The 27,303-nt window shown below is 53.8% G+C and overlaps 2 protein-coding genes across 3 annotated transcripts in view; one reads left to right on the forward strand and one right to left on the reverse strand.

The window, feature by feature from the left end:
* Positions 1-16,192, forward strand: part of EFR3B (EFR3 homolog B) — a 97,730-nt gene extending 81,538 nt beyond the window's left edge. Inside the window, exons 10-24 of one of the 2 annotated variants that reach the window (XM_008162363.3) lie at positions 541-676; positions 876-1,037; positions 1,606-1,717; positions 2,049-2,100; positions 4,182-4,354; positions 5,052-5,127; positions 5,542-5,703; positions 6,907-7,038; positions 7,678-7,745; positions 8,494-8,621; positions 9,338-9,429; positions 10,827-10,875; positions 12,157-12,263; positions 15,398-15,447; positions 15,877-16,192. In XM_008162363.3, coding sequence (XP_008160585.3) covers positions 541-676; positions 876-1,037; positions 1,606-1,717; positions 2,049-2,100; positions 4,182-4,354; positions 5,052-5,127; positions 5,542-5,703; positions 6,907-7,038; positions 7,678-7,745; positions 8,494-8,621; positions 9,338-9,429; positions 10,827-10,875; positions 12,157-12,263; positions 15,398-15,447; positions 15,877-15,982 — 1,605 coding nt within the window. In that variant the 3' untranslated portion in view covers positions 15,983-16,192. The remainder of the gene's footprint in view (positions 1-540; positions 677-875; positions 1,038-1,605; positions 1,718-2,048; positions 2,101-4,181; positions 4,355-5,051; positions 5,128-5,541; positions 5,704-6,906; positions 7,039-7,677; positions 7,746-8,493; positions 8,622-9,337; positions 9,430-10,826; positions 10,876-12,156; positions 12,264-15,397; positions 15,448-15,876) is intronic. The other variant, XM_054728447.1, reaches the window with a different exon arrangement.
* Positions 16,193-22,548: 6,356 nt separating this feature from the next.
* Positions 22,549-25,496, reverse strand: POMC (proopiomelanocortin). The gene is made up of 2 exons (XM_008162362.3): positions 25,365-25,496; positions 22,549-23,334 (listed from the first exon to the last, which is right to left on the reverse strand). The coding sequence occupies exons 1-2, from the start codon at positions 25,494-25,496 to the stop codon at positions 22,723-22,725; spliced, it is 744 nt and encodes a 247-aa protein (XP_008160584.2). The 3' UTR covers positions 22,549-22,722.
* Positions 25,497-27,303: the final 1,807 nt, after the last annotated feature.

A 27,303-nucleotide genomic window follows, 5' to 3' on the forward strand; every position in this document is an offset into this window, starting at 1 on the left:
GAGTGACCGGCTCAGTTTTATTTCTAACCCATCGCAGACCAATACTTTGTAAAGCACCATTTTTAAAAACCCATAGAAAATGTAAGTGAAAAAAGTTCGTGAGCAGTCCAAGCCCACAGACCAGGCGTGGCTGCCACGGCATTCTCAAATCGCTCATGCAACGCTGACTCTCGATTTCTGGACTGATCGCAGCATAAACGCGCCCCAGGGGAATTGTCACCAGGCCACACGGGCCACACTGGGAGCAGCACCAGGCTAAGCCACGTGGCCTCCTGCGCCCTTACCAATGAGACGTGGGGGGTTGAAAAGGAAGACAATATTCGAACATGGACTTTTGCCCCATTTGGAGGGAAAGGGCCCAGGTCTTCCCTGGGTTGGACTTCGTTCCTTGTTGGGCCAAGGGGGAGGGGCTCAGGGAAAGGAACCTTTGTGTGTGTTCCCCCCTCCCCCCACCACCGCCTTTGGGTCCCAGTCGGGGCTGCCCTGGCTCAGAGGCCACATGGGGTGCTATTGGGGACCAGCACGTCTTCCTCCCCCCAGCCGCAGCACTCCCACCTGGTTATCCAGCAGCTCCTGGGCCACCTGGATGCCAACAGCCGCAGTGCGGCCACCGTGCGGGCGGGCATCGTGGAGGTCCTGTCGGAGGCCGCTGTCATCGCCGCCACCGGCTCCGTGGGTAAGGCGGCCCTGAGGGGAGTGGGGGCTGGAACCCCTCCAGGACCAAGACCTGCCCTTAGCGGAAAGGGCAAGGCGCCTTGGGGAGGTGTCAGAGCGGGGAAGCTGGGGGCAGAGGAAGCCCCTGGCTGGAGGGGCAGGGCAGGGGGGAATGAAGGAGGGGCCCGCCCTGAATGCTGGGGTCCCACCCCGCCACGCAGGGCCCACGGTGCTGGAGATGTTCAACACCCTGCTGAGGCAGCTGCGGCTCAGCATCGACTACGCCCTGACCGGGAGCTACGACGGGGCCGTCAGCCTGGGCACCAACAGCATCAAGGAGCACGAAGAGCGCATGTTCCAGGAGGCCGTCATCAAGACCATAGGTGCGGCCCGAGGGGCGGGGTCCGTGGGTGGGGCGTGGTCTGGAGGGGCGTGGTCCGTGTGCTGGGCGGGGCCCAGAGAGGCGTGGCCCATGGATGGGGCGGGGCCTGGAGGGCGTAGCCAGTGAGTGGGCGTGGCCCCAGAGAGGCGTGGCCCATGGATGGGGCGGGGCCCATGGATGGGGCGGGGCCCGGGAGGGGCGTGGTCCAGAGATGGCACCCGTGGGGCCTTCAGTCCAGGGCATTGCAGGATTGCCATCCCTTCCAGAAAGGGCAAGGCACCTCCGGGAGGTGTCAGAGCCGGTGTCAGAGCAGCTGGTGGCAGCGCCTAGGTGGGCACCCGGGGCTGCTGCCCTGGCCCAGGGTCCAGGTTCTCCATCCCAGAGACCTTAGCCTCAGGCTCTGGGATAAGCCAAGGAACTGGAGCCTGGACGAGTCCTCTGGAGTTATCTAGGTTTCTCCTCTGGGTCTGAATCGTCCCCCCAGAGAAGCAGCAGGAAGGCTGAGCTGAGAGACCCCGGCAGCTGTTGGCCTCCCGGGGCCGACCCTCTCCTCCATCTCTCTCCCGCAGGCTCCTTTGCCAGCACGTTGCCCATGTATCAGCGCTCGGAGGTGATCCTCTTCATCATGAGCAAGGTCCCACTGCCCTCCCTGCATCACCCCGTGGAGACGGGGAGGACCGGGTAGGTCCACCACGCCCTCCTCCCGCCCTCTCCTTCCTGGTTCTGCCCTCACTTCTCGCATTCTGCTCTCAAACCCCTCCGGAGCCTTCAGGGGGGCCCTTGGATCCCACAGCAGTTACTCAGGCTGCCACCCTCCCTCCCCAATAACTACCTCCCGCCTTGCGGGGAGCCATTAATTCCCTGTCTGCTTCCTGGCTCTGAAGTCACCATCCTGGGTAACTCAACACATAAGCCTCGTGGGGAATCTAATCACGAGGGAGAACTACGCAGGCACGTGTGAGGTCCCCACCCAAATCACATGCTGGTGAGAGAGTGTATCTCTGCTCCACAGGGAGAACAGGAACCGGCTGACCCAGATTATGCTGCTGAAATCCCTCCTTCAGGTGAGCCTCTCCGGCCCCTTCCTGCTCTGCCTCTGCGGGAGGAGGCGCCTTCCAAGGCCCGGGGTCGGCCCCAGCACACAGCTGTGCAGGCTGCGCGTGCACAAGTCTGTGCGAAGGGCTGAGGGGCCTGACACAGCCTGTGTCCCTCTCACTAGCCTGCTGGGCACACACAGAGCTGGGCCGTCCGAGCAGGCGGTGCGGGGTCTAATTTTCACCCGGGTTTCTCATCAGCTACTGATAGTACTGTCACTCCACATTGTCTCTGTACTGAGATGGAATCTGCTGGTTCCCGCCTCTTCCCCCTCCAATGACCTGCGCAGATCCTTCCCCCTGTTCCCTCCTGGTTTCACCTCAGTCTCCCAGACACAAGCTTTCCCTTCGTCAGTGTTTTATATTCCTCTTTTCGCACCTTTGCAGCCATCACTGGGTCTAGAGAGTCATTGTTCTCAAATGTTGTTCCCATGACCAACTTGTTGAACGGTAGAGATTCTGAGCCATCAGACAGCGTGGGGTCCTGACTCTGTGTCTGTAACAAGCTCCCCAGTTATCCCTGTGCACAGCCCTGGCCTAAACTCCGGACATCTCACAACTACACGATTCTCCCAGTTGCTTTTATCTCCATCTCTCCTCACCTATCATAAACACAACCACAAGAATTTTCTGGAAATGCTGTTCCCCACATGTTGCCTCTTGTTACAGTGTAGGTCTCAGTTTCCAGTTGAGGTACACCTAGATTTCATACAGGCATACCTTGGAGATATTGCGGGTTTGGTTCCAGACCATGGCAATAAAGCGGGTGTGCAATAAAGCAAGACACACGAGCTTTTTGGTCTCCTAGTGCACATAAAAGTTACATTTACACTATACATACTGTAGTCTTTTAAGTGCGCAATAGCACTATGTCTAAAACTAATGTACATATCCTATTTTTAAAATAATTTCTTGCTAAAAGTGCTAATCATCATCAGAGCCTTCACCATCAGAGCCTTTGTGCTGGCGGAGGGTCTTACCTTCAGTTTGTAAAACAATGCAACATCTGCGAAGCACAATGGGTACGCCTGTCTTTTCAGACTGAAGTTGGAAGGTCTCCGATGCCCTTTCCCTCCCTAGACTCCCCATCGCATCCCTCAGCCTGCTCCGTTCCAGCCATGGCCGTCTGCACAGCCCCTCACTCCCACTCAGGCCCTCCCTTCCCGCCCCCAGCCCACGCCTTTCATGCCACTCTATGTTTATCAAGGCTTTTCATGCTAATGCTGCCCACGTCTGGTTCCCTCCTCCACCTGTGGACTCCTCCCATTTCTTCACATCCCTCACTGATTTGTACCTGGCATCTTAGTAAGGTGACATTTTGGGGCGCGCTCAGGTACATCCCCCTTCAGAGAGCACTGGTGTTTGCCATGGATGGCGCCAGGTTTTGCTAGCTCCTCCAGGGCCTGCTGAATCGTCCAAGGCATTGTCTTAGAACGTAGGGACTTGACAGTAAATATGCTTCGTTGCTTTTGACGGCTCTGACATCACGTAGGCTGTGTCTCTGCCGAGTGGCTTTGATCAGAAGACGCCTTTCCTGGCCGCGTGAGAAGAGATGTGAGCAATCGCTGTGTGTGCTCTTGATAGTTGCCATGTGCGGAGGTTCTGATTCCGCAGCCCAGCTGTAGGTTCTCCCGCTGTCTGTCCATCGCTCTGGGACTGTCCACCCGCCTAGTAAGCCTTGTAGTCACCGTGAGTCTTCGTCGATTGTGCCGATGGCCTGGGACATAAGTTCAGAGGCTCCCTGACTCCTGCTCCCCTTGGTGCTCATCCCTTGCTTGCTTTTAACCACTTCAAGTTCCTGCGCACGGTCCCCATCCACCCACATGGCTGCTGAGCTGAGCTGAGGAGGTTGTCTCGGATGTTGGTGCGTTCAAAAAAGTTGCCTAAGTCATCCAGGGTCCAGGGTGGTCTGGACTGGGGGATCTGGCCTGGGAGATGCCCCGAGAGGGTGAATGCTGCAGACCCAACCTTTGCTGGCTGCTCCTCCATCTCCTCCCTGTACCTGTGAGGGCCAGCGTTCCTAAGCACGGCCATCCTGGGCTCCCTTGCAGGTGTCCCTAGGTTTCCAGTGCAGCAATATGATGTCAGCCCTGCCCAGCAACTTCCTTGACCGCCTTCTGTCCACCGCCCTCATGGATGACCCAGAGATCCGTCTCTTCGTTCTAGAGATTCTCATCAGTTTTATTGATCGTCATGGCAACCGCCACAAGTTCTCTACCATCAGGTGAACTTGGGGCCCCCCTCCCCTGTTGATATGTGATGGGAGAAGACTCCTGATCGGGCCACACATGCAGATAGGAAGACAGCTCAGAGACTCAGGGAGACCCACCAGAGAACTGATCACAGACATTGACCCTGGGGCCCCGTGAGGGGAAGAGTGATCGAAAGAGCACTTGATTTGGGGGAGATAGGGGATGGATTGGAGATTTGAGAGATAAATAGCTCCTACTAAAGGGAGTTTTCAGATGGGGAGGAAAAGAATAATCTAGATCAATATTTAAGAAAAGGGGCCCTAGCTGGTTTGGCTCAGTGGATAGAGCGTCGGCCTGCGAACTGAAAGGTCCCAGGTTCGATTCCGGTCAAGGGCACATGCCCGGGTTGTGGGCTCGATCCCCAGTGGGGGACTTCCAAGAGGCAGCCGATCCATGATTCTCACTCATCGTGGATGTTTCTATCTCTCTCTCCCTATTCCTTCCTCTCTGAAATAAATAAAAATCTTAAAAAAAAATTTTTTTTTAAAGAAAAGGGGACAGGAACTAGAGAACTTGGGAGAAAGCAGAGAGTGGGTTAGGAACCAGGGCTGGAGGAGCACTGAGAGGCCTTGGTACAACCCATGACATCAGGATGAAGCCCAGTGACACCACATGAGCTCCGACTGGCCTCACACATGGGCTAAGGTAGCCCCTCATGTCCCCTTCCAGTACCCTCAGTGACATCTCTGTCCTGAAGCTGAAAGTGGATAAGTGCTCCCGACAGGACACCATCTTCATGAAGAAGGTTAGCAAATGTTACCTGAAGATACAGTGAATCCCCAGCAGGCCAGGCCCTGGGACCCCAGTCTCTGCTGACCCCCCGCTCCCGGAGCCGGCCTCCTCCCTCTTTGTGTGGGCGGGATGAGCAGCCCCTAGGGTCATACCCATCACCAAGGCCAGAATGAGGACCAGGCCAGTGACTGCGTTCTGCTCCCGAAACAACTTTGGCAGCAGCTGTTGTTGCTGGTTTGACTGGACCCAGCCTTCCCTAAACACGCACTCCTGCCCGTGTTCACGTGCACTGGGCGTCCTCTCCCTGGGGGTAGAAGTGAGGTATACACAGCTTTCCCACTTTCTTCAGATGAGTTTTTCTCTTCTTGCTCCTCCTGTCCCCGGCCTGCCACGGTGGCCTTGCCCACGCCCCTATCCCCGTCTCCAGCACGCCCAGCAGCTCTACAGACACATCTACCTGAGCTGTAAGGAGGAAACGAACACACAGAAGCACTACGAGGCACTCTACAGCTTGCTGGCGCTCATCAGCATCGAGCTGGCCAACGAGGAGGTGGTGGTAGACCTCATCCGCCTGGTGCTGGCTATTCAGGTGGGACATGGGGGTCAGGATCGGGGGCGGGGAGGACCTGTTGTGACCAAGCACTAATCAGAGTGCTGGGTAGCAGCTGCTTAACCATTGTTTTGGCGCTGGGAATACTGTGCCCTTGGTTGGCCATTCTTCCATGAAGACCACCAGCCGTAGCCCTGTAGGTGAACCATGAAGAATGTGTGCTCCATGGCTTCGGCCCATTCTCAGGCTAAAGGAGACCCAGGTTAACAGGGTCATTAGCCCTCAGTATTTCAAGCCTCTTAAAGAGTCTGAATGGGACTCCAAGGATTGCCAAGGGGTTGCTTGTAAGCCCTGAGTGATTCCAGAGCAAATCATCTGGTTCCCAAATTTGCTTCTGAATCGCCTCAAGCATTTATTAAAAAATACGTGTTTCCAGTTCTGTCCTGAGCCTGGGGGCCCATAGATTCAACAGGCCTCCCTTGTGACTCTTAGGCAGGCAGTGTGACACTACACAGGGCTTTAGACTTTCAAAGTCTGCCTGGGTGGGAGTACACTCTAGGCACTGGGGTATGCCCTTCAGATCTCAAAGATAAGGGTCTCCAGGGGCCTGAAGCTAGGCGGGCATTGCATCCTGAATTGTGGCAAGCCTAGAAATTCAGTGGTGGCCAGTCTTAGGCCACCTGCTTGATAGTGCTAAATCCTGCAAGGCTAACCTAGATGCTATGATTGTCTTCATTCTGGAATTTGAGATTCCTTTGTATCCCAATCCCCTAGTACAAGCATGTCAAACTCACAGCCCACGGGCCGCACGCCTCATTTATTTGCCCCATGTTAGCCTTTGAGTTTGACATGCTTGCCCTAGTAACTCCCACAACTTTCTCAATTTAACATGTGAACCCAATGTAGCAAGCCAATCCCGTCCTCCAAGCATCATGCAAGGTCTGTAGCGAAGGAAGCAGCGTCCTAGAGGTGGGCTTAATGGTGAGGGTTTGGATAGTCAAAAGTCACGAAAAGCTGGAACTGCAAAGTGGGGGTTGAGGTCATCGGCTCTCATGGATTGTTCAAGGGACATTCACTTCAGCTTTAATAAGGATGGCTTCTGACTGCCAGGAAATGATGAGGCAAATGCTGAAAGAAGCTCAGGCTAGAGCAGGGGGCCATCTCCCTGTGGTTAGGCAGAAGGTGGGGCACCAGTAGAGTTTGTCATTGAAAAGCTGCAAACGCCCCTCGGTGTTGCCACAGGACTTGGCCCAGGTCAACGAAGAGAACTTGCCTGTTTACAACCGCTGCGCCCTCTTCGCGCTGTGCGCGGCCTACCTGAACCTCATCAGCCAGCTGACGACAGTGCCTGCCTTCTGCCAGCACATCCATGAGGTTGGTGTCCTCATGACCCTGAGGTGTCCTTGTGACTGTGAGAACTCAGGAAGCCCTCAACTTGGGGTTTCCCCAGAACTTTTCCTTAATTGCACGAGCCCCGTGCTTAGTCATCCTCTTCATTAAAAATAGTAGCATCATTGCGTACTCGCCTTCCCCCTACACTTGCCTGCCAACTGTCCTCCCACTTCTCACCGTCTTAATAACTTTCACCGTCCTTGTCAAAAATCTGCAAAGGATACCGAGGGAAACTCAACATGTCACTGTCAGCAGGATGTGTTTGCTATGCACCAGGGCTTGGGAACAGCGTGACCTATGCTCCGTTTTCCGGGTTTAAAGAGAAACCAGGAACAGGTCACAGAAGCAAGAAAGAACAGTCTCTTGGGAGCTAAGTCCCCGGCATTCGGGGGGACACTGAGTGCATATGTGTCAGGGGGAGAGCCTGAGCAGACCGCCCGGCTGCTCTGAGGGTCACTGTGGTCTGAGTTTCTCCCTCAGAAGCCCGCTGTAGGGCGCTCTGCCCCCGATTTGCAGGAGGGAGGAAACACTGAGTGGGCAGGAGCTCTTCCATTTGCTTGTTCGGAGCACCCTCTCCCGGCCGCACCCAGCTCTGACCCTGTGATTCCTCCCAAACTCCAGGTGATAGAGACCAGGAAGAAAGAGGCTCCGTACATGCTCCCTGAGGATGTGTTTGTGGAGAAGCCCAGGTGAGGAGTGTACATGGTCCAGGAAATCAAAGGCAGCTGAGTAAGAAGGTGGGCTGTCAGAGGCAGGGGCTTAGGCCTCTATGGGCTCTAGGGCTGAAAAAGTAGAACCTGCCCGTGGCCCATAGGTCCTGGGTCAAGTTTGACAGGCATGGGACTGTAATACACACCTTGAGCCATCTCGATGTGTTGTACCATATAGGTTATGTGATGCTACCTCTGGGAGCTGTGACCACGCCCATGGGGGAGGAATCTTGGAGCAATTGTTCCAGACAAGACACTGCCATCAATCCAAGTGGCATTGTCAGACTGATGTCACTTCAGCATCAGAGGAACACAAGGAAAAGATACTCTGGGGGGAAAATGTCCAACACCAGGGGATGGCTTTATCAATTATGGCCATCCACACAGCAGACGACTGCTAGCCCATTGACAATGGTTTCAAAGAGTAGCTAATGTGATATATTCACTATAGAAGAGGTACATGAAATAGATCATAGAACAGGAAGGGGGCGGGGTGTTGTGTGTGTGTGTGTGTGTGTGTGTGTGTGTGTGTGTGTGTGTAAATGTATGTGACTGAAGGATTCTGCTCACTGAAGGTTATCTCTGGAAGTAGTACAATGGGTGATTTTTTCCCCCATTTGCATCTCTGTCATTTGGTATAATGAATGTTGCCTTTATAATAAGTTATTAGGAAATCATCCTCGTTACCCACGGCTCTCACTTGCCTCTTCCCTCCCTTGTGGTCCAGGCTGTCTCAGGATCTTGATGGAGTGGTGATTGAGTTCCTCTTCCTCCAGAGCAAGATCAGTGAAGTCCTGGGGGGCAGTGGCTACAATTCAGACAGGCTCTCCCTGCCCTACATCCCTCAGCTGACAGGTATGAGCTCTGCTCAAGGACTCCCAGGCCTGCCTCTGGCTTGTCATGGCCAGGTACGGGCCTGAGTGTAAGGGACTTCAGTCGCCTTCCATGGCACCATGGATGTCACACAAGAGCTGAAAGGCACAGTGGAGGTCTATGGCGAGATCCTCTGGATTTCTCCACCTCTCCTCTGGGCCCGGTCCTTAGAAGTAACTGGCCCACAAGGTAGCCTGGCTTGTGGATGGGAGAGGCCCCACTGTGCCGCACATGGGCTACAGAGACCCAGTTCTCTGTCATCGACTTCCATTTCCTTGACTGTAAACTAGGTATATTAACAGTACTTGCCTTAGAGGGTTGGTGTGAAAAGTACATAAAATAATGAAGGCAAATGCGCGTAGTAAATGCTACACAAATGACAGCCAGGAGCTATGACGCTATAGTTAGTGCTACGAGCAGATGACGCTTGCACAAGTTGAGATATGCTTTCTGGTCATAAGAAGCTTCTTTGTGCTCATCAAGGATTTCAAAATCTTAGTCCTGAAGAGCAGAACTCACCATCCTAAAATGGGCAGAGAAGGCTCGGCTGTAAAATCCAGCTGTAGACTCCACGTGCCCTGAGCCCCCAGAGGACGTGGACCAGGCAAAGCAGAAGGCGTGGGAGAGGGTGCCAGGGGCGTGATCCTGGCTCGCTCCCCCATGGCTAGGAATCTAGCTTCTGGCTTCTCCTTTCCCAGATGAGGATCGCTTGTCCAAGAGGAAGAGCATTGGAGAAACCATTTCCCTGCAGGTGGAGGTGGAATCTAGGAACAGCCCCGAGAGGGAGGAGGTGAGTGTCTCCCCGATACACTGTCCTGGTGAAGCCCAGCATCCCCGGGGGCGGGCACCTGCTCCTGCCTTCTATGCAGTCAAACACTCTATGTTCCAAGCCCCGCTAACTGCACAACACAGTTAAGGTTGCACAGAAAGTAAATTTCTCAGGGAAGTCTGGTTTTCCTACTGTCATCCCATAGACCACAGACATTTCCATCTGGAAGATACGATCTGTATCCACCTTCCTCCCTACTGCACTCCCATGAGGATGCCATAAAAAATCGCTCTTGAAAGACTTGTTGGTTGTCATTCGCCATTCACGGTGGAGACAAACATGCTCCATATTGGAAATTGGAAGGATTAATAGGAGAGATGAGGGTGAGACGCATCCATAAAGGTGCTCTTTTAAAGAGAAAGCTGCAGCTGAAAGATCTCTCTCCCATCTTTTCTTGAGGGCTGTGAATGTCTAGTTTCTGTACAACGGAATATGTGCTATCTCCCCTGCCATTGTTTCTTGTACCTCAGAAAATAAAGCAGATGTACCCACGAGAAAGGGAGAATAAGGAATTATAGTGGAAATATCAAATTTACTTCTCAAATGGGAAAGCAATGGGGAGGGGACTTGGAGGAGGGAGGAAGAAGTGAGGACTTGGACAAGAAGACTTGCGGAGTTGGGGCAGGGACAGTGTCTACCCATTAGGGCTGGTGTGGCCACGGAGGACAGTATGGACACTTAGTCTTTCCCCAAGGAGCAAGGAGAAGTCATTGGGGTCGAGATCAAGCCTCCCTGTCACCATGCCCTCAACCTTCAGTTACTGGGGGAGACCTCCCGTCCTGGGCTTTTCAGAGCTTATCTAGAACCTTCCCATGGAAGGAAGGAGGCTAATTGGAGAAGTGAAATGAGGTTGAACCAGGCCCTTCCAGCTCTACAAGACTGGGAATCTCAGAAATGTTAGAACCGCAGCATGAGTTGGATGCTACTCCCCACCCACATCCCATAAGTCCTCAAAAATGTTATTCAGTTCTGGAAATTGACATTTGAGATTATACGGCCATCTGCAAATATAATCTCCTCTTGCTTCCAATATTTTCTGTTAGGTGTCTGAAGATTTGTTTTATTATTATTACACAGTGTTTTCCTCCCACTGGGCTTAATGGGACAAGCCGGGGGAGGGGATAATGGGTTCTTTTAGTGGAGACTCTAATGAGGAATTAGCCTCCCCACCCCCATGTCACTACTCCTGGAGAGCTTCCGGAGACCTTGGCGAGAAGGTGGGTGTGCTGAGGGAGTTTCTGCCCATTGGGACATTCTTTGAGAAGTGAGGGGGCTGCCAGGTAACTCAGGAAGCCAAGGCTGCCTCCTCTGATCCCTCCCCCGCTCCACCTTTGTAACACTTGTCCCCTCTCCCGCAGCGAGTACCAGCAGAGGAGATCACCTATGAGACGCTAAAGAAGGCCATCGGTAAGTGGGAGGCCCCCAGGGAGCGGGTTGGAAGGGAGGGCAGAGCTGGGTCTTGGTTGCGAGCGAGTGGGTGTGTGCAGCCCCATCTGCTGTCCTCCTGGGAATGATGCAGCACAGACTGGAGGGCAGACATTGTGGCTTCCTCTGAACTCCTCCCAACTCCCAAAGCCGCAGTGGGAAGCCCTGCTCTCGTGAGGGTTCAGCAGTGTTGCCCTGGGTATCTTAGGTCAGACAACCTCTTTTCCTCTGACTGCTGCCTTCGAGGTAATCCACTGAGGGTTACAGACAGGTAAAAAGCAGTTGTGTATAAAGACTTAAGACTGTTTTTTGTTAGAATGTGATACAGAAGAACAAGTTGACCAATGAAATATATTAAGAACAAATCATATTAGTGTTTATTTAATAATGGCAACAGATTCCTAAAATATTTTTATTGATTTCAGAGAGGAAGGGAGAGGAAGAGAGAGATAGAAACATCAATGATGAGAGAGAATCATTGATTGGCTGCCTCTTGCATGCCCCCTACTGGGGATCGAGCCTGCAACCCGGGCATGTGCCCTGACGGGGGAATTGAACTCTGACTTCCTGGTTCATGGGTCCATGCTCAACCACTGAGCGACACCAGCAGGCGGCAATAGATTTTAAAATGTAGTATTACGTCTTCTGTCTGAAGTACTCCAAATGAGAGGATTTTTCTGAATGCTGATGACAAATTATGTCTTCAAATGCCAGACCTCTTTTATTTTTGTTGTCACTGATGGTCCTCCTGAACGTACACACTCTCTGCCTTCTTAAACAGCGGATGATGGACACATTTGAGACCCCTCCCCTTTTTTCTCTAACTCATTTGGATACCAAGAGGAATAAATAGCTTCATACCGCTCTGCCACAGGGGCTCTGGGCTGGCTTTTGTGGTCTGTCTGGCCTTTCCATTGTCCACGTCCCTTTTCAACCCCCCCCCCCCCTACAGCACTTCCTATTCCAGGAACTTCCCGTTAAGAGTCCTAGTGGCAGTGCAGTTACCTGGGGCTTTAAAAGCCCAGCTTCAGGGTCTGCTCAACTGGTTCTCAAACCCTTACGCAAGGAAGGTCACCGAGCCCTCAGGAAAGGTCTAGACCTGCTGGGGCCACGTGATGGCCCCACACCCTCCAGGGCCCCGCACCCAGCCCATCAGCTGAGGGGGACCGGAGCTTCGGTCCCAGACAGAGCTCCCGGGCGGAGTCCGCCCAGCTCCACGTCAGTGGGGCAGGCCCTGCGGGCTGACCCCGCTCTGTGCTGCAGTGGACAGTGTGGCGGTGGAGGAGCAGGAGCGTGAGCGGCGGCGGCAGGTGGTGGAGAAGTTCCAGAAGGCGCCCTTCGAGGAGATCGCAGCGCACTGCGGGGCCCGGGTGAGTGAGGCCACAGGGGCCAGCCCTCGGGGGCCAAAGGGTCCGGGGCAGGACGGAGTTGCTGGATCTTGGCACGTTAGTCACCCAGAAATTAGGGTTTAGATGCCAGCAACACCCTGGCCCTACATGGCTTCCCCATGAACCCAAAGACTTGTCTATTGGCCATACCGGCCTCCAGACCTCGCACTTTTCATGTAAGAAAGAAGTCCTGACCTCAGGAGCTCCTGCATCAGACCGACAGACTTTAACAATTATTATCATAACTAGAGGCCCAGTGCACGAAATTCGTGCACTCAGGGAGGTCCCTCAGCCTGGCCTGTGCCCTCTTGCAGTCCGGGAGCCCTCGGGGGAAGTCTACCTGATGGCTTAGGCCGGCTCCCCTAAGCCAGCAGTCAGACATAGTTAGCACTGCCACAGAGGCAGGAGAGGCTCCCGCCACTGCTGCTGCGCTTGCCAGGCTCAGGGCTTCTGGCTGAGCGGCACTCCCCCGTGGGAGCACACTGACCACCAGGGGCCTGCTCCTGCATTGAGCGTCTGCCCCCTGGTGGCCAGTGTGTATCATAGTGACCCATTGGTCCACCATTCGATTAATTTGCATATTAGCCTTTTATTATATAGTATGGCAAGTGTATACATAGCACTTTATCTGTGAGATGCACCAGAACATCTCACACCTGTTAGTTTATTTCATCCTCATGACTACTCTTGCGAGGTTGGTGCCAGTCTGACCGTCACATGACGGAGTGATGGGGAAGGAGCCCAGGGGGAAGGAACGATGGCCAGTGTTTGCAACGGGACCCTGCAGGCCGGGGGATGAACAGCTGGCCTGGGGAAGGTCTGAGAGAGGGGGCCCCAGGCAAGGGGAAAGAAGGGCTCGTGTCTATACTCAAGGGAAAGGCACAAACATTTCTTGAGATTGATTTTATATGCCAGGACTTACTAGTCACAATGTTCCTCTTAATAACAATGAAATATACTTGTAAACATTCAGAAGTTACAAATAACTCATACTTTATTGTACTTTTTCCTCTCAATAAAAACATGTCTTTTTATTATATAATATAATATAATATAATATACATATATATTTCCAATTATTATGATAACTATATATAACTAGGGGCCCGGTGCATGAAATTTGTGCACTGGGGTGGGGGGTCCCTCAGCCCAACCTGCCCCCTCTCACATACTGGGTGCCCTCAGGGGATGTCCTACTGATGGCTTAGGCCCGCTCCCCACGCTCCTTTGTGGGAGGCAACCGGGCTGATCAGGGAAGGCACCAGCCCCATCACCCCGCTGCTGCAGCCACTGCCAGTCACCACAGCCACCAAGGTGTTTTCATCAACACGGACTCCAGTCCCTTCACCAAGAAAAAATGACAACTTTCTTTAGGCATTTTCAAGATGTGTCTTTCATAGGATATGCATTTTTTTTTAAATCCTCACCTGAGGGTATGTTCCCATTGATTTTTAGAGTGTGGAAGAGAGAGGGAGAGACAGAGAGAAACATCAATGTGAGAGGGACACTTTGATTGGTTGCCTCCTGTATGAGCCCTGACCATGGGCGCCAGGCTGGGGGGCATGCAGGGACCCCTGGGCCGCACACAGCGGTGGCCGCCAGGGTCTCCACACACCCCAGAGGCCAGCAGCCAGCCCCCCATCATGTGTGCCAGGCTGGGGGCGTGGACCCAAACTGCCTCTTGGTGCTGGAGCATTCCCAAGCAGCTGGGGGCACTATGGTGACAGGGGATGTTTCCGCCCCCCCCGCCCCGCCCCCAGCCCCTTGGCTCCTGCACCTATAGGCTCAAAGTGGCCAGGGGGCGTTCTGGGACCCCTGCCACTCAGGACCTAAGCAAGGGGCCTACAGGCTCGAACTGGCCTGGGTCCTGAGGATGTTGCGGGACCCAGCCCCTTGGCGCCTGCACCCTTAGGCTCCAAGTGGCCAGAGGGCATTCTGGGACCCTGCCGCTCAGGACCTAAGCGCGGGCCTACAGGCTCTGATCGGCCTGGGTCTGGAGGATGTTTATGGGACCCAGGCCGCTCAGGACCTAAGCGCAGGCCTACAGGATCTGAGCGGCTTGGGTCTGAAGGATGTTTCCCAGAACCCAGACTGCTCCCAGTGGCCAGGGGGCGTTCTGGGGCCCCTGCTGCTCAGGACCTAAGCGCGGGCCTACAGGCTCTGAGCAGCTTTAGGTCCCAGACCCCAGACTGCTGCAAGTGTTTGGGGGCGGGAACATTCCCGCCCGCCAAGGCTCCCAGTGGCCAGGGGGCGTTCTGGGGCCCCCGCCACTCAGGACCTAAGCGCAGGCCTACAGGATCTGAGAGGCTTGGGTCTGAAGGATGTTTCCCAGACCCCAGACTGCTGCAAGTGTTTGGGGGACGGGAACATTCCCGCCTGCCAAGGCTCCCAGTGGCCAGGGGGCGTTCTGGGCCCCTGCCGCTCAGGACCTAAGCGCGAGCCTACAGGCTCTGAGCAGCCTGGGTCCGGAGGATGTTTACGGGACCCAGGCTGCTCAGCACCCGCATATGCAAATTAACCGCCATCTTGTTCGCTCTGATTGGCTGTGGGGCGTAGCGGAGGTGCGGTCAATTTGCATGTTTGTCTATTATTAGGTTAGATAATATATAAATACATGTAAGTATAATGTCGATTTGGGGGGCCTATATTATCCTGACCTCTTGTCCCATCTCAGGAAGTAGATGCTGCTCATTTCATGAGCTCGGCGTTGAGGCCCAGGTACAGAACACGTGCACGGCTCCCTCACGCAATCGGAGCCAATTATGCACAACTGCTTCTTTGGAGTTAAGAGCTGGAACCAGCTCTGAGCCTCCTGACTCCATGCCCAGCAGGCGCTACCGTCCCGCTTGGAGGAGCTAAGGGCCCTTCAAGAACCGCCTGCTGAAGTCCTCGTGGTGCTCCCGGTCTCTGTGCTGCCCCCGCAGGCCGTGGCCGGGGGGCTCTGCCTGACCTGAACCCACAGCCAGGGTCCACAGACAAGTGCTGGGAACGAGCTCCCACCATCCCTTCCTGAGGCTGCCCTGCCCAGACCTCCAGTGCGCGCTCTGGACAGGTGGGCTCATGACCACCCGCAGCGTGCGGGCACCCCAGCTAACTCTCCCTCTGTTTGCGTCTAGGCGTCACTGCTGCAGAGCAAACTCAATCAGATCTTCGAAATCACCATCCGGTAAGTGGCAGCCCTGGCCCGGGGCCCCCCTACCTCTGTGGCCCAGCGTGGGGCGCCCTCCTCCCGAGTCTTCCTCTCACTGTCTGCAGTCCTCCTCTCCCCAGCCTCTGTCTCCAGGGCTGGAGTCAGCCACCAACTCTCCCCAAAAAGGAAGTTGAGACTAGAGAGGAAAAGAGACGGCTCAGTGAACCCTGGAAAAGAGTCAGGGGTCCTTGTTTCCCAGGCTGAGACTTTACTTTCTAAAGCAACCTTGTCACTGTAGAGCCTGCATGGAGCTGTAGGTTCTAGAACAACTTGAAACCGGGGAACCCACGGAGTGACAAAGGCTCTGGTCCCTGTTCAAAGAGCAACACAAATCAGCTGCTCTGCTTGGTTGCATGGGGTGGGACCCGCTCCTCATCCCTTTCTCCTCCATGTGCTCCTGCCCAGGCCCCCGCCCAGCCCATCAGGAACCATCACCGCAGCCTACGGCCAGCCTCAGAACCACTCCATCCCCGTCTACGAGATGAAGTTTCCAGACCTGTGTGTATACTGAATTCCAAGAGGTGGAGCTGCTTGGAGGGGTGGGTCTGAGGGAGGGGCTCACCCTCACACCCCACCCCTACCACGTGCACGTCTAACAGGATCTCAGAAAAGGTCACCTTCCCAGCTAAGCAAGGTAGAGCCCCAGACCCTCCCGCTTCCCCTGTGTCCCCTGAGGGGTTGGCTAGCTGCCCCTCTAGGACCAATAAGCCTCTCAACTGTACCCTTTAGTCTCCTTTGTGTCAGCGAGGGGCCAAGAATGGGGGGCAGGGGGTGTCTGAGGTCCTGCAGCTCCTGCGTGGTGTGGTGGTGCAGCAAGTGAAAGGCTTTAATGGGGGGTGGGGGGGTGGGAGAGGGCACAGCTGCCATCCCCCAGGAAGGGACTGGATGGAGCCACCGTTGGTCAAAGGACCCTGTAGACAGCAATCTAGAGAAAGCCCCGGGGAGAGCTGGAAGCTGGAGGACCGTTCTCCTCAGAGCACCCCCTGCTCCGTCCCGAGGCCCTCAGGTCTCCTGCGTCTCTTCCACTCTCCCACTCGCCCTGCCAGCTTCTCTTAGTGATTCTTTCTATTATTAATGGGTGTTGAGCCCTTATAACAGGAGCTGGGTCGAGACACACGGGAGGGGGCAGCAAAGGATGACGTGAAGGGCCGGTGGCTGCTGGTGGAGGGGCGGTCTCCCCAGGCCGGGCCTGCCCCCTCCTCCCCCTGGCGCAGCAGGCAGAAGTGGGCAGGTCCCTCTTTCACCTCCTTGGTTCAGAGGGAGCTTGCTTGGCCCTCCCATGGTTCTCTCCCTTCTGGACGTTTCTCCGAGTTGAGCTCTCTCTTTAACGCCTTTCTTCCTGTGGAGCCCAGTGTGTTTCTACAGCTTCTGGGATGAGGGAGGGCAGGACCAGATAATCTGGTTCTAGATGACTTGAGAGAGGAGCTACTGCAGGGCCCAGCCTGCCCACAGCACCTCCCGGGGAAGAGGCGCCTGGCCTGGCTGGGCTGGGGAGTGAGGGAGGGGGGCGGGGGGCGGAGAGGGCGGCACTGGGAAGGGATGGTGGTGGCGGGAGGAGCACTTTGGGACTCAAAGATGTCAGAAGTCAACGAACGTTGTGGATGTTTCCTTGAGGAAAGAAGGATCCAGCACCTGATACTGGAATGACTTTTTTCACTCTTTGGACAAAGTCCGGACCTCAGTCCCACCTGGCCAAGCTCGAGGCTTGGGGAGAGCGGTGGGGACCCCTTTGGGTTCTGCATTTCCCCGGAGTCCCGCCAGCCGGTCTGTGTGCCGAGGAGGAGCCAGGAGTCTGCTTGCTGTGCGCTCCCTTCCCCTTCTTGTCCCCGTCCCAGCTGCCTCTGGCTGGACCTCGCCTGGGCCTCCTTCTGGGCCTCCTCCTGGGCCTCACCAAATAGTTCTTCTCTTCCAGTGGAACTTCCCACAACTGTTCTGAGCTAATGTAACTCACAGTAAGGTGTGAATGGCCAAATGATTCTTCCCTGGAGAATTTTTTTTTTTTTAAAGAGAGAGGGTGAATAGATTCTTCGCCCCCAAAGGAATCCCTTTTAGGGTACAATTTTAGGCAGCGTGGGGTGGGGTCAGAAGCAGACACCCTGGGGTCACACCCCTTCATGGCCCTGCACAGACGCAGTGAGAGTCTGATGATCAGCCCAGGTGTATTTCCTCAAATCCGGAGAAACTTAACAAATGCGTTTCCCATTACTGTGCAGCTCTCTCTGGGAGGGGCTTCCTGACCCTGTTCTTGTCATTTTCCCCCTTGGGAGCTGCCTCCGTGATAGGGGCCTGCAGCTTCCAGATGGCCTGCATGATTACAGGGTCCAGCCGGCTCCTGGCCACGTGGCTTCTGGCTAGTGTTCAACCCAACTTTACAAGCATCAACTGAGATTTCCCCTCACTTTAATATCTCCTTATTAAGAAGCCACGTTTCAGATAACTTGAAACAAACTTGAAGGCAAATAATTTTTGGGAGAAGCTTCACAGGAAATCTAAATCTTTGTTTTTAATATATATATTTTTATTGATTTCAGAGAAGAAGGGAGATGGAGGGAGAGATAGAAACATCAATGATGAGAGAGAATCATTGGTCAGCTGCCTCCTGCACGCCCCCCACTAGGGGGTTGAGCCTGCCACCCAGCATGTGCCCTGACCTCAGGGAATCAGACCCGTGACCTCTTGGTTCCTGGGTTGACGCTCCACCACTGAGCCTCATCAGTCGGGCAGGAAATCTGAATCTGGCGCCATAAGCCTGTCTTCCCATCTGTATCCCCTGCTCAGCTTTGATGAGGAACTCTGCTTCTTTCTTGTGTCTCCTTGACTTTAGGGTCCACCCCCAGGGCAACTGCACCCTGAGCACTGCCCTTGGGACCCTGGTTCTGAGATGTGGGAGGCAGGGCCCTGGAGCCTCTTTCTAGAGCTAGCACTAGGACTAGAGACCTGCAGGTCCCCGCAGACGTCCCCCTGTCCCTCCCTACCCCTCCCTGGGAACAGGGTGCAGAACAGGGTGCAAGGTTCCCATTCTTCATACACTCAGCTGCTCCTTCCTCTTCTCTGTCCGAAGCAGCCTTTTCTTTCCGTCACAGCTGCATAGCAAAGACGTGATTTAGAGAACTGGCCGTGTTTTTGAGTGCCGTCTTCCCAGATTCAATTTCAACTCACACTCAGTAGGATATTAGGTTGCCTGCTGCCAGGAGGTAGAACCTGGATTCTGGCCAAGTATGCCTCCGAATCAGAAAGTTTAAGGTGAGTGTTGACTCAGACAGACAATGAAATGGTAAATTAAGCAGTTCTCCTTCACCCCTCCCCACGTGCCCCTCCACAAACCCTGGGAATGAATGCCAAGCAGTTTGGTGGGCGCCCCGGCCCTGGGCCTCGCATCCACCACTGCTTCCTGCCTTCCGAGCCCCGTAGCGTCTGACAGCACCGTGTCTTGTGACCAGCCCTTTCTGCTCCCCCTTGTCTACTGTGGTTTTGAGCCAGCTGCTCCCCAAAGCCACTGAGGGCTCTTGCCTCATGGGCAAGGGGTCGGTTTGGTTAGCACTCACTCTGCAGACATAACTTAATGGGTGTGAATGTACTTGACACTTGAAAGTTCTGTTTGTTCAGCTGAGTCATGTCCAGGCATAAGCAGCAGGTCAGCAGGAAGCACCAATGTGATCCTGGAGGCTCCTCCTGCCTTCCCCGCAGTGGGGTCTCCAGTGTCCGTCTTCATCTTCCTCCCCCGAAAAGAAGAAATAAGTGGTTTCTTGACTCCTAACTGCCTCCTCTCTGGAGAAGGAACCCACGCAGGGAAGAAGAAGCACTAGAAAAGTCCCCAGATGCTCCTCTCTGCAGCCCTCCACCTCAGACACAAGTAGAAACAGATGAGCAGTGAAAAGGTGGGGCGGGGACCGACTGAAGTGCTTGAAGAAGTGTGACGTCACCTATGCACTGCCCTTTGCACTCGATGTTCTGGGTCCCAGAGAACGCGTTTCAGCTGGCTTAAGAATTAGAACAGCCTCGGGGTACCTTTCAATGGCTCAAAGGCCAGACCTCTGGGCTTCCCTGGGGGCCTCTGGATCGGGACACCTTCCAGTTGCTATAGCATTGTCCCCAGTCCTGACCTGGGTACAGAGAGTGTCACTGAGAAGTGAGGCTGTTTCTCCCGATTCCTCTTCATAACCATGAAATGGCATTTCCCTGGCTGAGCGCCTGTGGGAAAGGACGAGACCTGAGCTGTTACCTTCAATATTAAGATTGAAGGTAGCCCTAGCTGGTTTGGCTCAGTAGATAGAGCGTGGGACTGTGGACTGAAGGGTCCCAGGTTCGATTCTGGTCAAGGGCACAGGTCCAGGTTGCAGGCTCGATCCCCAATAGTGGGCATGCAGGAGGCAGCTGATCAATGATTCTCTCTCATCATTGATGTTTCTATCTCTCCTCCCTTCCTCTCTGAAAAAAAAATATATATATATATAATTTTTTTAAAAAGACTGAAGGTAGACAAGGAGATCAGCTCATTTTGGCAGGCCATGCCCACTTCCCTGACCCATAGACCTGGCAGGAGGTTGTGCTGAAACAAGACATCTTCCTCACGTCTGGGGCAGTGTGTTGCTTCTTCGTCCTCTTCACCTTGGAAAGCTAACCACATCTGAAGACTGGAGAGGATAGTCAATATGGGCCTGGCCAGCTGGGGAAGTGGGGAAAAGACACAGGGGCAGTGGCTGGGGCCCTGGGGGCTGTTGGGGTCAGAAGGCAGATTTCCAGGCTCTCTTTTAGCACCAGCCAGGTTGACCAGCACGCTCCTCCTCCTGGAGACCTTAGGGCCTCATCATCTCCCCCTTTTGAGCTCTTCCTCTATGACTGTTGATTCTGGCCTGTGGGGTGCAGAGCTGTAACTCCACAAATGCTGCAGCCCACACATTATAACAAGTCTGTGTCCATTTAGAACTTCGTGACCCGCTGAAAGTGTGTGCCCATCTGCATGCATGTGTGTGTAATGTAGTTTCTAGTAGACAGTATATGTATATAATAGCTGATGTATTTATATGGAAGTGCAGAATTAGTGCCTGTGGCAGTTTTCTGTATTTTAAACTCATTGAGTCAAATTAGTTTTAAGGAAGGGAAAAGAGGAGTGGGGGAGGGGTGGCGGAGAGTGTGGGAAGAAGGACTCTTAGCAAGATCCTTCTTTAGGACTATTAGTTGTGATTTCCCAATGAGCCTTTATGATGCCCTTTTCAAATAAATGTTAATGTTGTCACCACATGGTTGCCTATTTGATTTCTTTAAAGTAAATGGTTTTTTGAGATGCAAACAGGATCTGAAAATACCAACATTAACCACTAACATTTAGCCACCACCACCTGCCATTACTTCACTTGCTTGAAAAGGAAAGAGCGTAGGGGGAAAGGATGCTACCAAGATGTAAACATGAGGATTCCCAGCATGGGAGCATCCTCTGATGGGAAGGTGTGGGCCATTTCTTCGTGATAGTGGGGGAGGCTTTGTCTCAGGAATCTGGCGTTCTGATTCCTCTTACATCAGGGCATTCTGGTTTGCTTTCATTGTGAACTCCTAGATCATCAACGTAGTATGTGTAAGTGCCATACACAAACGTTTCCCAGCCACTTAGATCTATACCACCCATTGGTATGTCTAATGGAGTCGACATGTATGCATACGTGTGTGTGTGTGTGTGTGTGTGTGTGTGTGTGTGTATCTGTGAGTCTCTTGTGAATTGGAAATGTGTTTGGCCCCAGCATTGTGCAGACATCATGGGGTCATATAAAAGAAACTCAGCCCATGACCTCTGCGCTAGTGGAGGTTGGGTTTCCCTGAGGAGAGCACAAGACATACATACAGCAAGAAAATTGCCATCCAAGCCAGACTGCATGCCCTCCACTGCAGAGGGCGGACTGCAGAAACACTGAAAATGAGCAGGTGTGGCTGGCAGAGATCACAACGTTCCCAGGGTAAGTGGACTTGAGCCTGGGCTCATGCTGAAAACGGGGTAACATTCAAAGTGGTGGGAGAAGATGGGGAATTTCAAGTAGAGGCTGAAAGAGGATAGGAGGAGAGAGAGATCACTAGGTGGGAACATGGGAAGTAGGGTTCAGTAAGGAGTGTGAACTTCATTGACAAGGGCCCAGCATGCCTTGCCCTGTAGTTTGTAATTGATGGAAAATTGGGGTGGGACTTTTTTTTTTTTTAGCTCTTGAGCCAATGAATGAAGATTTTTGTATACATTACTATGAAGAATTTGTATCTGATGGGTTGGGAGGAGAGCAACTGGAGACAAGGAGAAGTTGGTTAGGAAGCTGTTACAGTAGTGTAGGCCCGATCACAGAATGATGAGAAGGGTCTGGGTTGGGCAACATCAGGGGGAAGAGAATGTGGACATAGCTGGGGAAAGAGATCCCAAGGCTTGAGTCCGTGGGACTGGAATAAGTATCCATGTATATTGCATTGTATTTATACAGGTGTGTCTCCATGGGTGTGTGCCTGTGTGGGTGAGACCGTATGTTTGAGAATGTTTGTATCTCAGTGTGCAAATTTTCACTGATACCAACCATCAGCACTCACACTTAGCTTCTCAGTGATAAAAAGATAATCAAGTTCATTTTTTTAATTAACCTGCACAATAGCCCTCACACTAGGGAGGGAGGGGAAGGGGAACTAAATCTTGGCGTTCAGAGACTTGCCTAAGGCGGCACAGATAGCTAGATCCAGGGGACATGACCACAGCCTCCCCGCTTCCAGCCCCGAGAGCCCTTCCCACTGCCGTGGAGGTTCCAGGTCGGCCTGGCCCTGGGACAGGTGCCAGGGTTACTCTTGTATGTATGGCCACTTCTGTAGGAATCCTGCCTTTTGGTGCATCTTCTAGCTGAGCCATCACCTCAACTACCTGGCCCCCTGCAGACTCACTGATTGAGGGGACAGGAAAGGACGTTTCCTTTCCGGGGCCACTCCGTCTGTGCATAGACTGCCGCTTGGTTACAGGGAGCCCATTCTGCCTCTCCTCCACTGTGCGCTCCTCTTTATCTGACGGATGCGTGTTCTTATGTCATTCACTCGGTCAACATTCACAGGCAGAGGCAGATGTGCAACTTGAAAGGCTTTATTTCCTAACTACAGGCAGCTTTCACAGGCCGAGGGCTCCCACCCGGAGCGAGTGGCCCAGCCAGGCTGGGAGGCGGGCCGGCCCGCGAGAGGGGGTTCGGGGGTCGCCTTCGGGTGGGGTGGGTGGGGGGGGAGGCCCCGGGCCCCGCGGCGCCCTCACTGGCCATTCTGGTTGGCGTTCTTGATGATGGCGTTTTTGAACAGCGTCACCAGGGGCGTCTGGCTCTTCTCCGAGCTCATGAAGCCGCCGTAGCGCTTGTTCTTGGGCCGGCTGCCCCAGCGGAAGTGCTCCATCTTGTAGGGCCCCTCGTCCTTCTTCAGCGCCAGCGGGGCCCCGGCCTCCGGGCTGTACTCCCCGCCCTGGGTCGCGCCCTCGAGGCTGAGCGCCGGCCCGGGCCGCTCCCGCTTGAACTCGACGGGGAAGGCCTCGGTCGACTTGTCCTCGGCGCCGTTGGGGTTCACCTTCACCGGGCGCCGCTTCTTGCCCACCGGCCTGCCCCAGCGGAAGTGCTCCATGGAGAAGGAGCGCTTGCCCTCGCGCGGCCCCGGCTCGGCGCCATCGCCCGCGGCCACCGCCTCCTCCGCGCGCTTGGGGCCCGCGCCGGCCCCGCCGCTGCTGTCGTTCCCGCGGCGGAAGCGGTCCCAGCGGAAGTGGCCCATGACGTACTTCCGGGGGCGCTCGGTCAGCAGCTGTTCCTCGCCGTTACCGTTCCCGGGAAACACGGGCGTCTCGGCCGAGAGGTCGGCCTTGCAGGCCCGAATGCAGGCCTGCGGGAGAGCGGAGCGCGTGAGGTCACCGAGCGCCCGATGGCCCCGCACCCGCACCCGGGCTGCGCCTGCGCCCTCTGTGCTGCGCCTGCGCCTGCGCCCTCCGCGCCTCGGCCCTCTCCACGTGCCCGCCTCCCTGCCGGGATGGTCTCCCTGCCCAGGACGTCTGCCCATCCCCTCTTCTTGGCATCCACGGGCATCTAAGACACAGCCTGGGCATCGTCTCTTTAGTCCCCCGGACACCTTAGTATTTCAAACACCCCATGAGCAGGGTCAACATCTTACCGTGATATGCCTCATATATAGGAATTAATCAATCAATGGCAGGTGGGTGGTAGTGGCAGGCACTTAATATTGAATAAATAAATATGGTTCAGTATGAATATGGGTGGGGCATTGGGCTGAAATTAGAAGGAGAACCTCCCCAAGTGTCAAAAGTAGAAATCTGACTTCCAGGGCCTGTATTTTCAGTAATGCCACAAGCTTACCCCGTGATCTGCACACCCACCTCATGCCCTACCTACCCCAGCCATCTCCTCCTACCCTCACCCCATCTGGCACTTTCTCTCGTTCCTTCAAGTCTCCTGAGCTGACTCCGTGCTTTCTCCAATCAGCGAGCTTTGGAACGGGGTGGTTCATTTCCTCGTCACCTCATTCTGACCGGAGGGAGGGGGAGAAAGCCAGGATTATTTCTGTGGCAGGGGTCATGGAGCCCGTGCCTCTGCTCTTTGAAACTGGACAAGTGGACTGTGGTCTCGTTTATTTAGGGCAATGGCCTATAGCCTGCAGACTTGAGCTTTCAGGTACTCAGAACTGCAAAGGAGGGCTCACTCCCCACCCCCACCCCCCACTCTACTGAGTTGGGAACTTTATGCTCCATGGGTTTAGAATGATTAACAGCAGAATATTAATGGGAAAATAAAAATGACCTCATACTCCTCTGGACACATGAAACAGGAGGCTGAGGGAGGTGAAAAGTCCTTGGCAAGTTTCGATAGCTCCCTGGTGACAGAACTGGGTCTAGAACCCATGGGTGTGACCATGACCAGTGCTCCTTCCCTAGTGAGCTGTCACGGGAGAGGCTGTGCAGTGAGTGTCTCCACTCCTGAGTCTCTTGGGTCCCTCTGGACTGGAACTCTCAGAATTCCCTGGGGTCTTTCTTTCTGCTTTCTGTGCCGCGTGCAGCTTGCTCTGTGCTTTTGAGAAAGTCTCTCCCTTTATCCTAACTCCGTGTTCCCATTGGCAAAACACACTGAACGTGATGAAATGCATTCCACCTTCCCCAGGCAGGTGCTGGCAGCAGGACGGCACTCAGTCACTGACACCAGCAGTGTGTCTTTTAGTCCTTGACTTGCTATCATTTCTCACCTGTGCCTCCCAAAACACGCAAGTGCGTGTGCACGCACACGCGCGCGCGCACACATACACACACACTGTGTTGACCTGGAGGGAATTCCAACCCGGCACAAAGGACCTTTACATGCTTCCTGAAAGGCTGCATCTCCCAGAAGAAGCATGAGACATTTGGCACCGGTTAGAGGGAAATGGCACCTGGGTTTTCCTTCTCCCTCTAGAGATGATTTGAGGTACCACCTAGCTGGCTGGTAGTAGATAAAAAGGGAAGAAAAATGGAATGAAATGGTAAAGTATAGGAGGAGGTTATTTTAAAAGGAATAATTTGGGAGTTAAAAGATTGAAAATATAGGCTCAATCGAGGAGCAATTATTATTATTACTATTATTAGTATTAACATTATTTTAATGGCAGTACCTCTAAATTGCTTACATCGAGTGAGATCATTGAACAGAAATTGTGGACCAGACCCATCTCCCTGAAGCGCTTCCTCCCCTTCTTGGTCCAATGCCGACTTTACCCTGGGGTCTGCTCCTGACCTGGGCTGCATTACCCAGTTATCTCTGGGAATGAATTTCCCCTTGCCCCTAGCACTTCCTCTTGTGTTGTCCCAGCCCCAGCCCCAGCCCCAGCCCCATCTGATGCCCAAACCAAGATGACAGCTGTGGCCCACGTACCAGCAGGTTACTTTCCGTGGTGAGGTCCTGACACTGGCTGCTCTCCAGACACCAGCCACGCACTTCCACGAAGGCCTGAAGCAGCAGGGCAAGCAGGAGGGCCCCCGAGCGGCTGCAGCATGATCTAGGCATTTTCCAGGCCGGCTGAGGCTCTGCAGAGGCAAACAAGATTGGTGGGACCCCTGCAAGGAGCAGAACAATGTTGGCCGCTCACCAGGAAGGACCTGGAGCCAACATTAACAACACAATCATTTGTGGACCTCAAGGCTTTTTAAGGACAGGAGCAGTTCAAGGAGAAGGTTGGTGTGCGGGGAGGTGGTCTGAGTTGTGCTAGAGACAATAGGGGAATAGGATCTCGGCAAACATGTGCAATTTCCCCTTTATCTCCTATTAAAAATCAGACCCCAAAGAAGGTTAGAACTGGAAGCTATTTTAGGGGTCATTTGGTTTAGCCTCTTATTTGAGTATTATTTTAATGGCAGTTATCTCTAAATAGCTTAAAGAGAGTGAGGTCTCCATACAAGAAGACAGGAAGTAAAGATAATCAAGCAGAAATTGTGGACCAGACCCACTCTGGAAGTGCTTCCTCCCCTCCTCGGAGTTATTTAGCCTCTTATGTGAAGCCCAGAGAGACAATAACGTGGCTTTGCATGACAAGGTAAGGCTACGTTCTGTTTATAGCACAGAGCCTCCCTATTCCACCACCTTCGTGCAGCTACCGCTCTAACACTCCAGATCCAAGGAGTAACTTGGGAAAGACAAGGGCTCAGAAACTCCTGCCCAAGGTGGTCTCTTCCCCTCCTCCCCCGCCAAGATCCTACCATTCCTTAGAAACCTCTATTTTCTGGGAATAGCAGTTTTGCATAAAGGCAAATAAAACCTCTGGCCAATTTAGCCAAAACCTCCGCCAACCCAGTTTGTTGTCCTGTACACAGATCACACACGTGATCGCTATTTCCCAGACCCCTGCACTTGGGAGAGATTTTTAAAGCAACCCCCATTCTTTTAAAAGTGAGTCATCTTCTGAGCACATTACAAGTCAGACCTCTTGACCTCCGGTTCTCTCAGCTGTACTCTGAAATAGCCGGATTTGAACATGCTGTAGGTGTAGAAGGGAAAGAGATGGACACACAGAGCAAAGGGAATGACCTGCTGTTATGGACACCTACAGAAGATACTCCCAGTATCTCTCTGTAGATGTTGAGGTCAAGAGAGCGGGGTATAGGATGCTGCCTGATGCTGCCTTTGGCCCCTTGTGCCCAATGCTTTCCCCGACCCTGCAGGTCTCATGCTGCTAAGTCCCTCCTCACCCAGGTTAGCCCCTTGAAGTGGCCCTACATTCTGTCATCAGCTCACCACCAACCCCACAATCATTTTGTATTTCAGAAGATCTTCTCCGCCAGCTGTTAGGAAGAAACCTAATTAGATGAGAAAAGTAATTTACATTAAGGCGAGGATGACTAATTGTTTGTCTCGCCTAATGGACGTTTGCATTTAAAAATGTTTGCCTGGAAGAAACCTCTCATTTGTGGAGGCTTGGGCCAGATCTTTTTTATAGGGGAGGCTTTGGAAGTGAAAGTTCTCCCTGGCTCTCATTGTCTACTTCAGAGAGCCACTTCCTTCTCTCTGCCCCACCCCTACTTATTTTCCCAAAAGCAGAGCCAGCTCAGGGCTCCCTTCTGAACGGTGGCCAGGTACTGCCTGGATGTTTTCAGAGCAGCCATTAGATGGCGCTGGCAGTCAGTGAGCTGGCCCATCCGCATCCGAGGCAACTGGGAGAGCATTGGTCAGCCTTGATGTCCACTGGTGACCAGGGACAGGCTGCTCCTGTTATAGCCTTTGGATGCTGTAGTTCAAGTATGAAGTCTCAACGTGGCGGACAAGACAATTTACACTAAAGCTCTGAGACCACATGACACACTTGTAAATGCCCAGATTT

Source organism: Eptesicus fuscus, chromosome 16 (genome assembly GCF_027574615.1).
Source record: "Eptesicus fuscus isolate TK198812 chromosome 16, DD_ASM_mEF_20220401, whole genome shotgun sequence".
Taxonomy (NCBI): Eukaryota; Metazoa; Chordata; class Mammalia; order Chiroptera; family Vespertilionidae; genus Eptesicus; species Eptesicus fuscus.

Excerpts from the sequence above, each read along its gene's own strand:
- POMC (XM_008162362.3), bottom strand. The coding sequence starts at position 25,496 with ATGCCTAGATCATGCTGCAGCCGCTCGGGGGCCCTCCTGCTTGCCCTG. Across the intron at positions 23,335-25,364 it reads CCACGGAAAGTAACCTGCTG|GCCTGCATTCGGGCCTGCAA; the intron begins GTACGTGGGCCA and ends GCTCTCCCGCAG.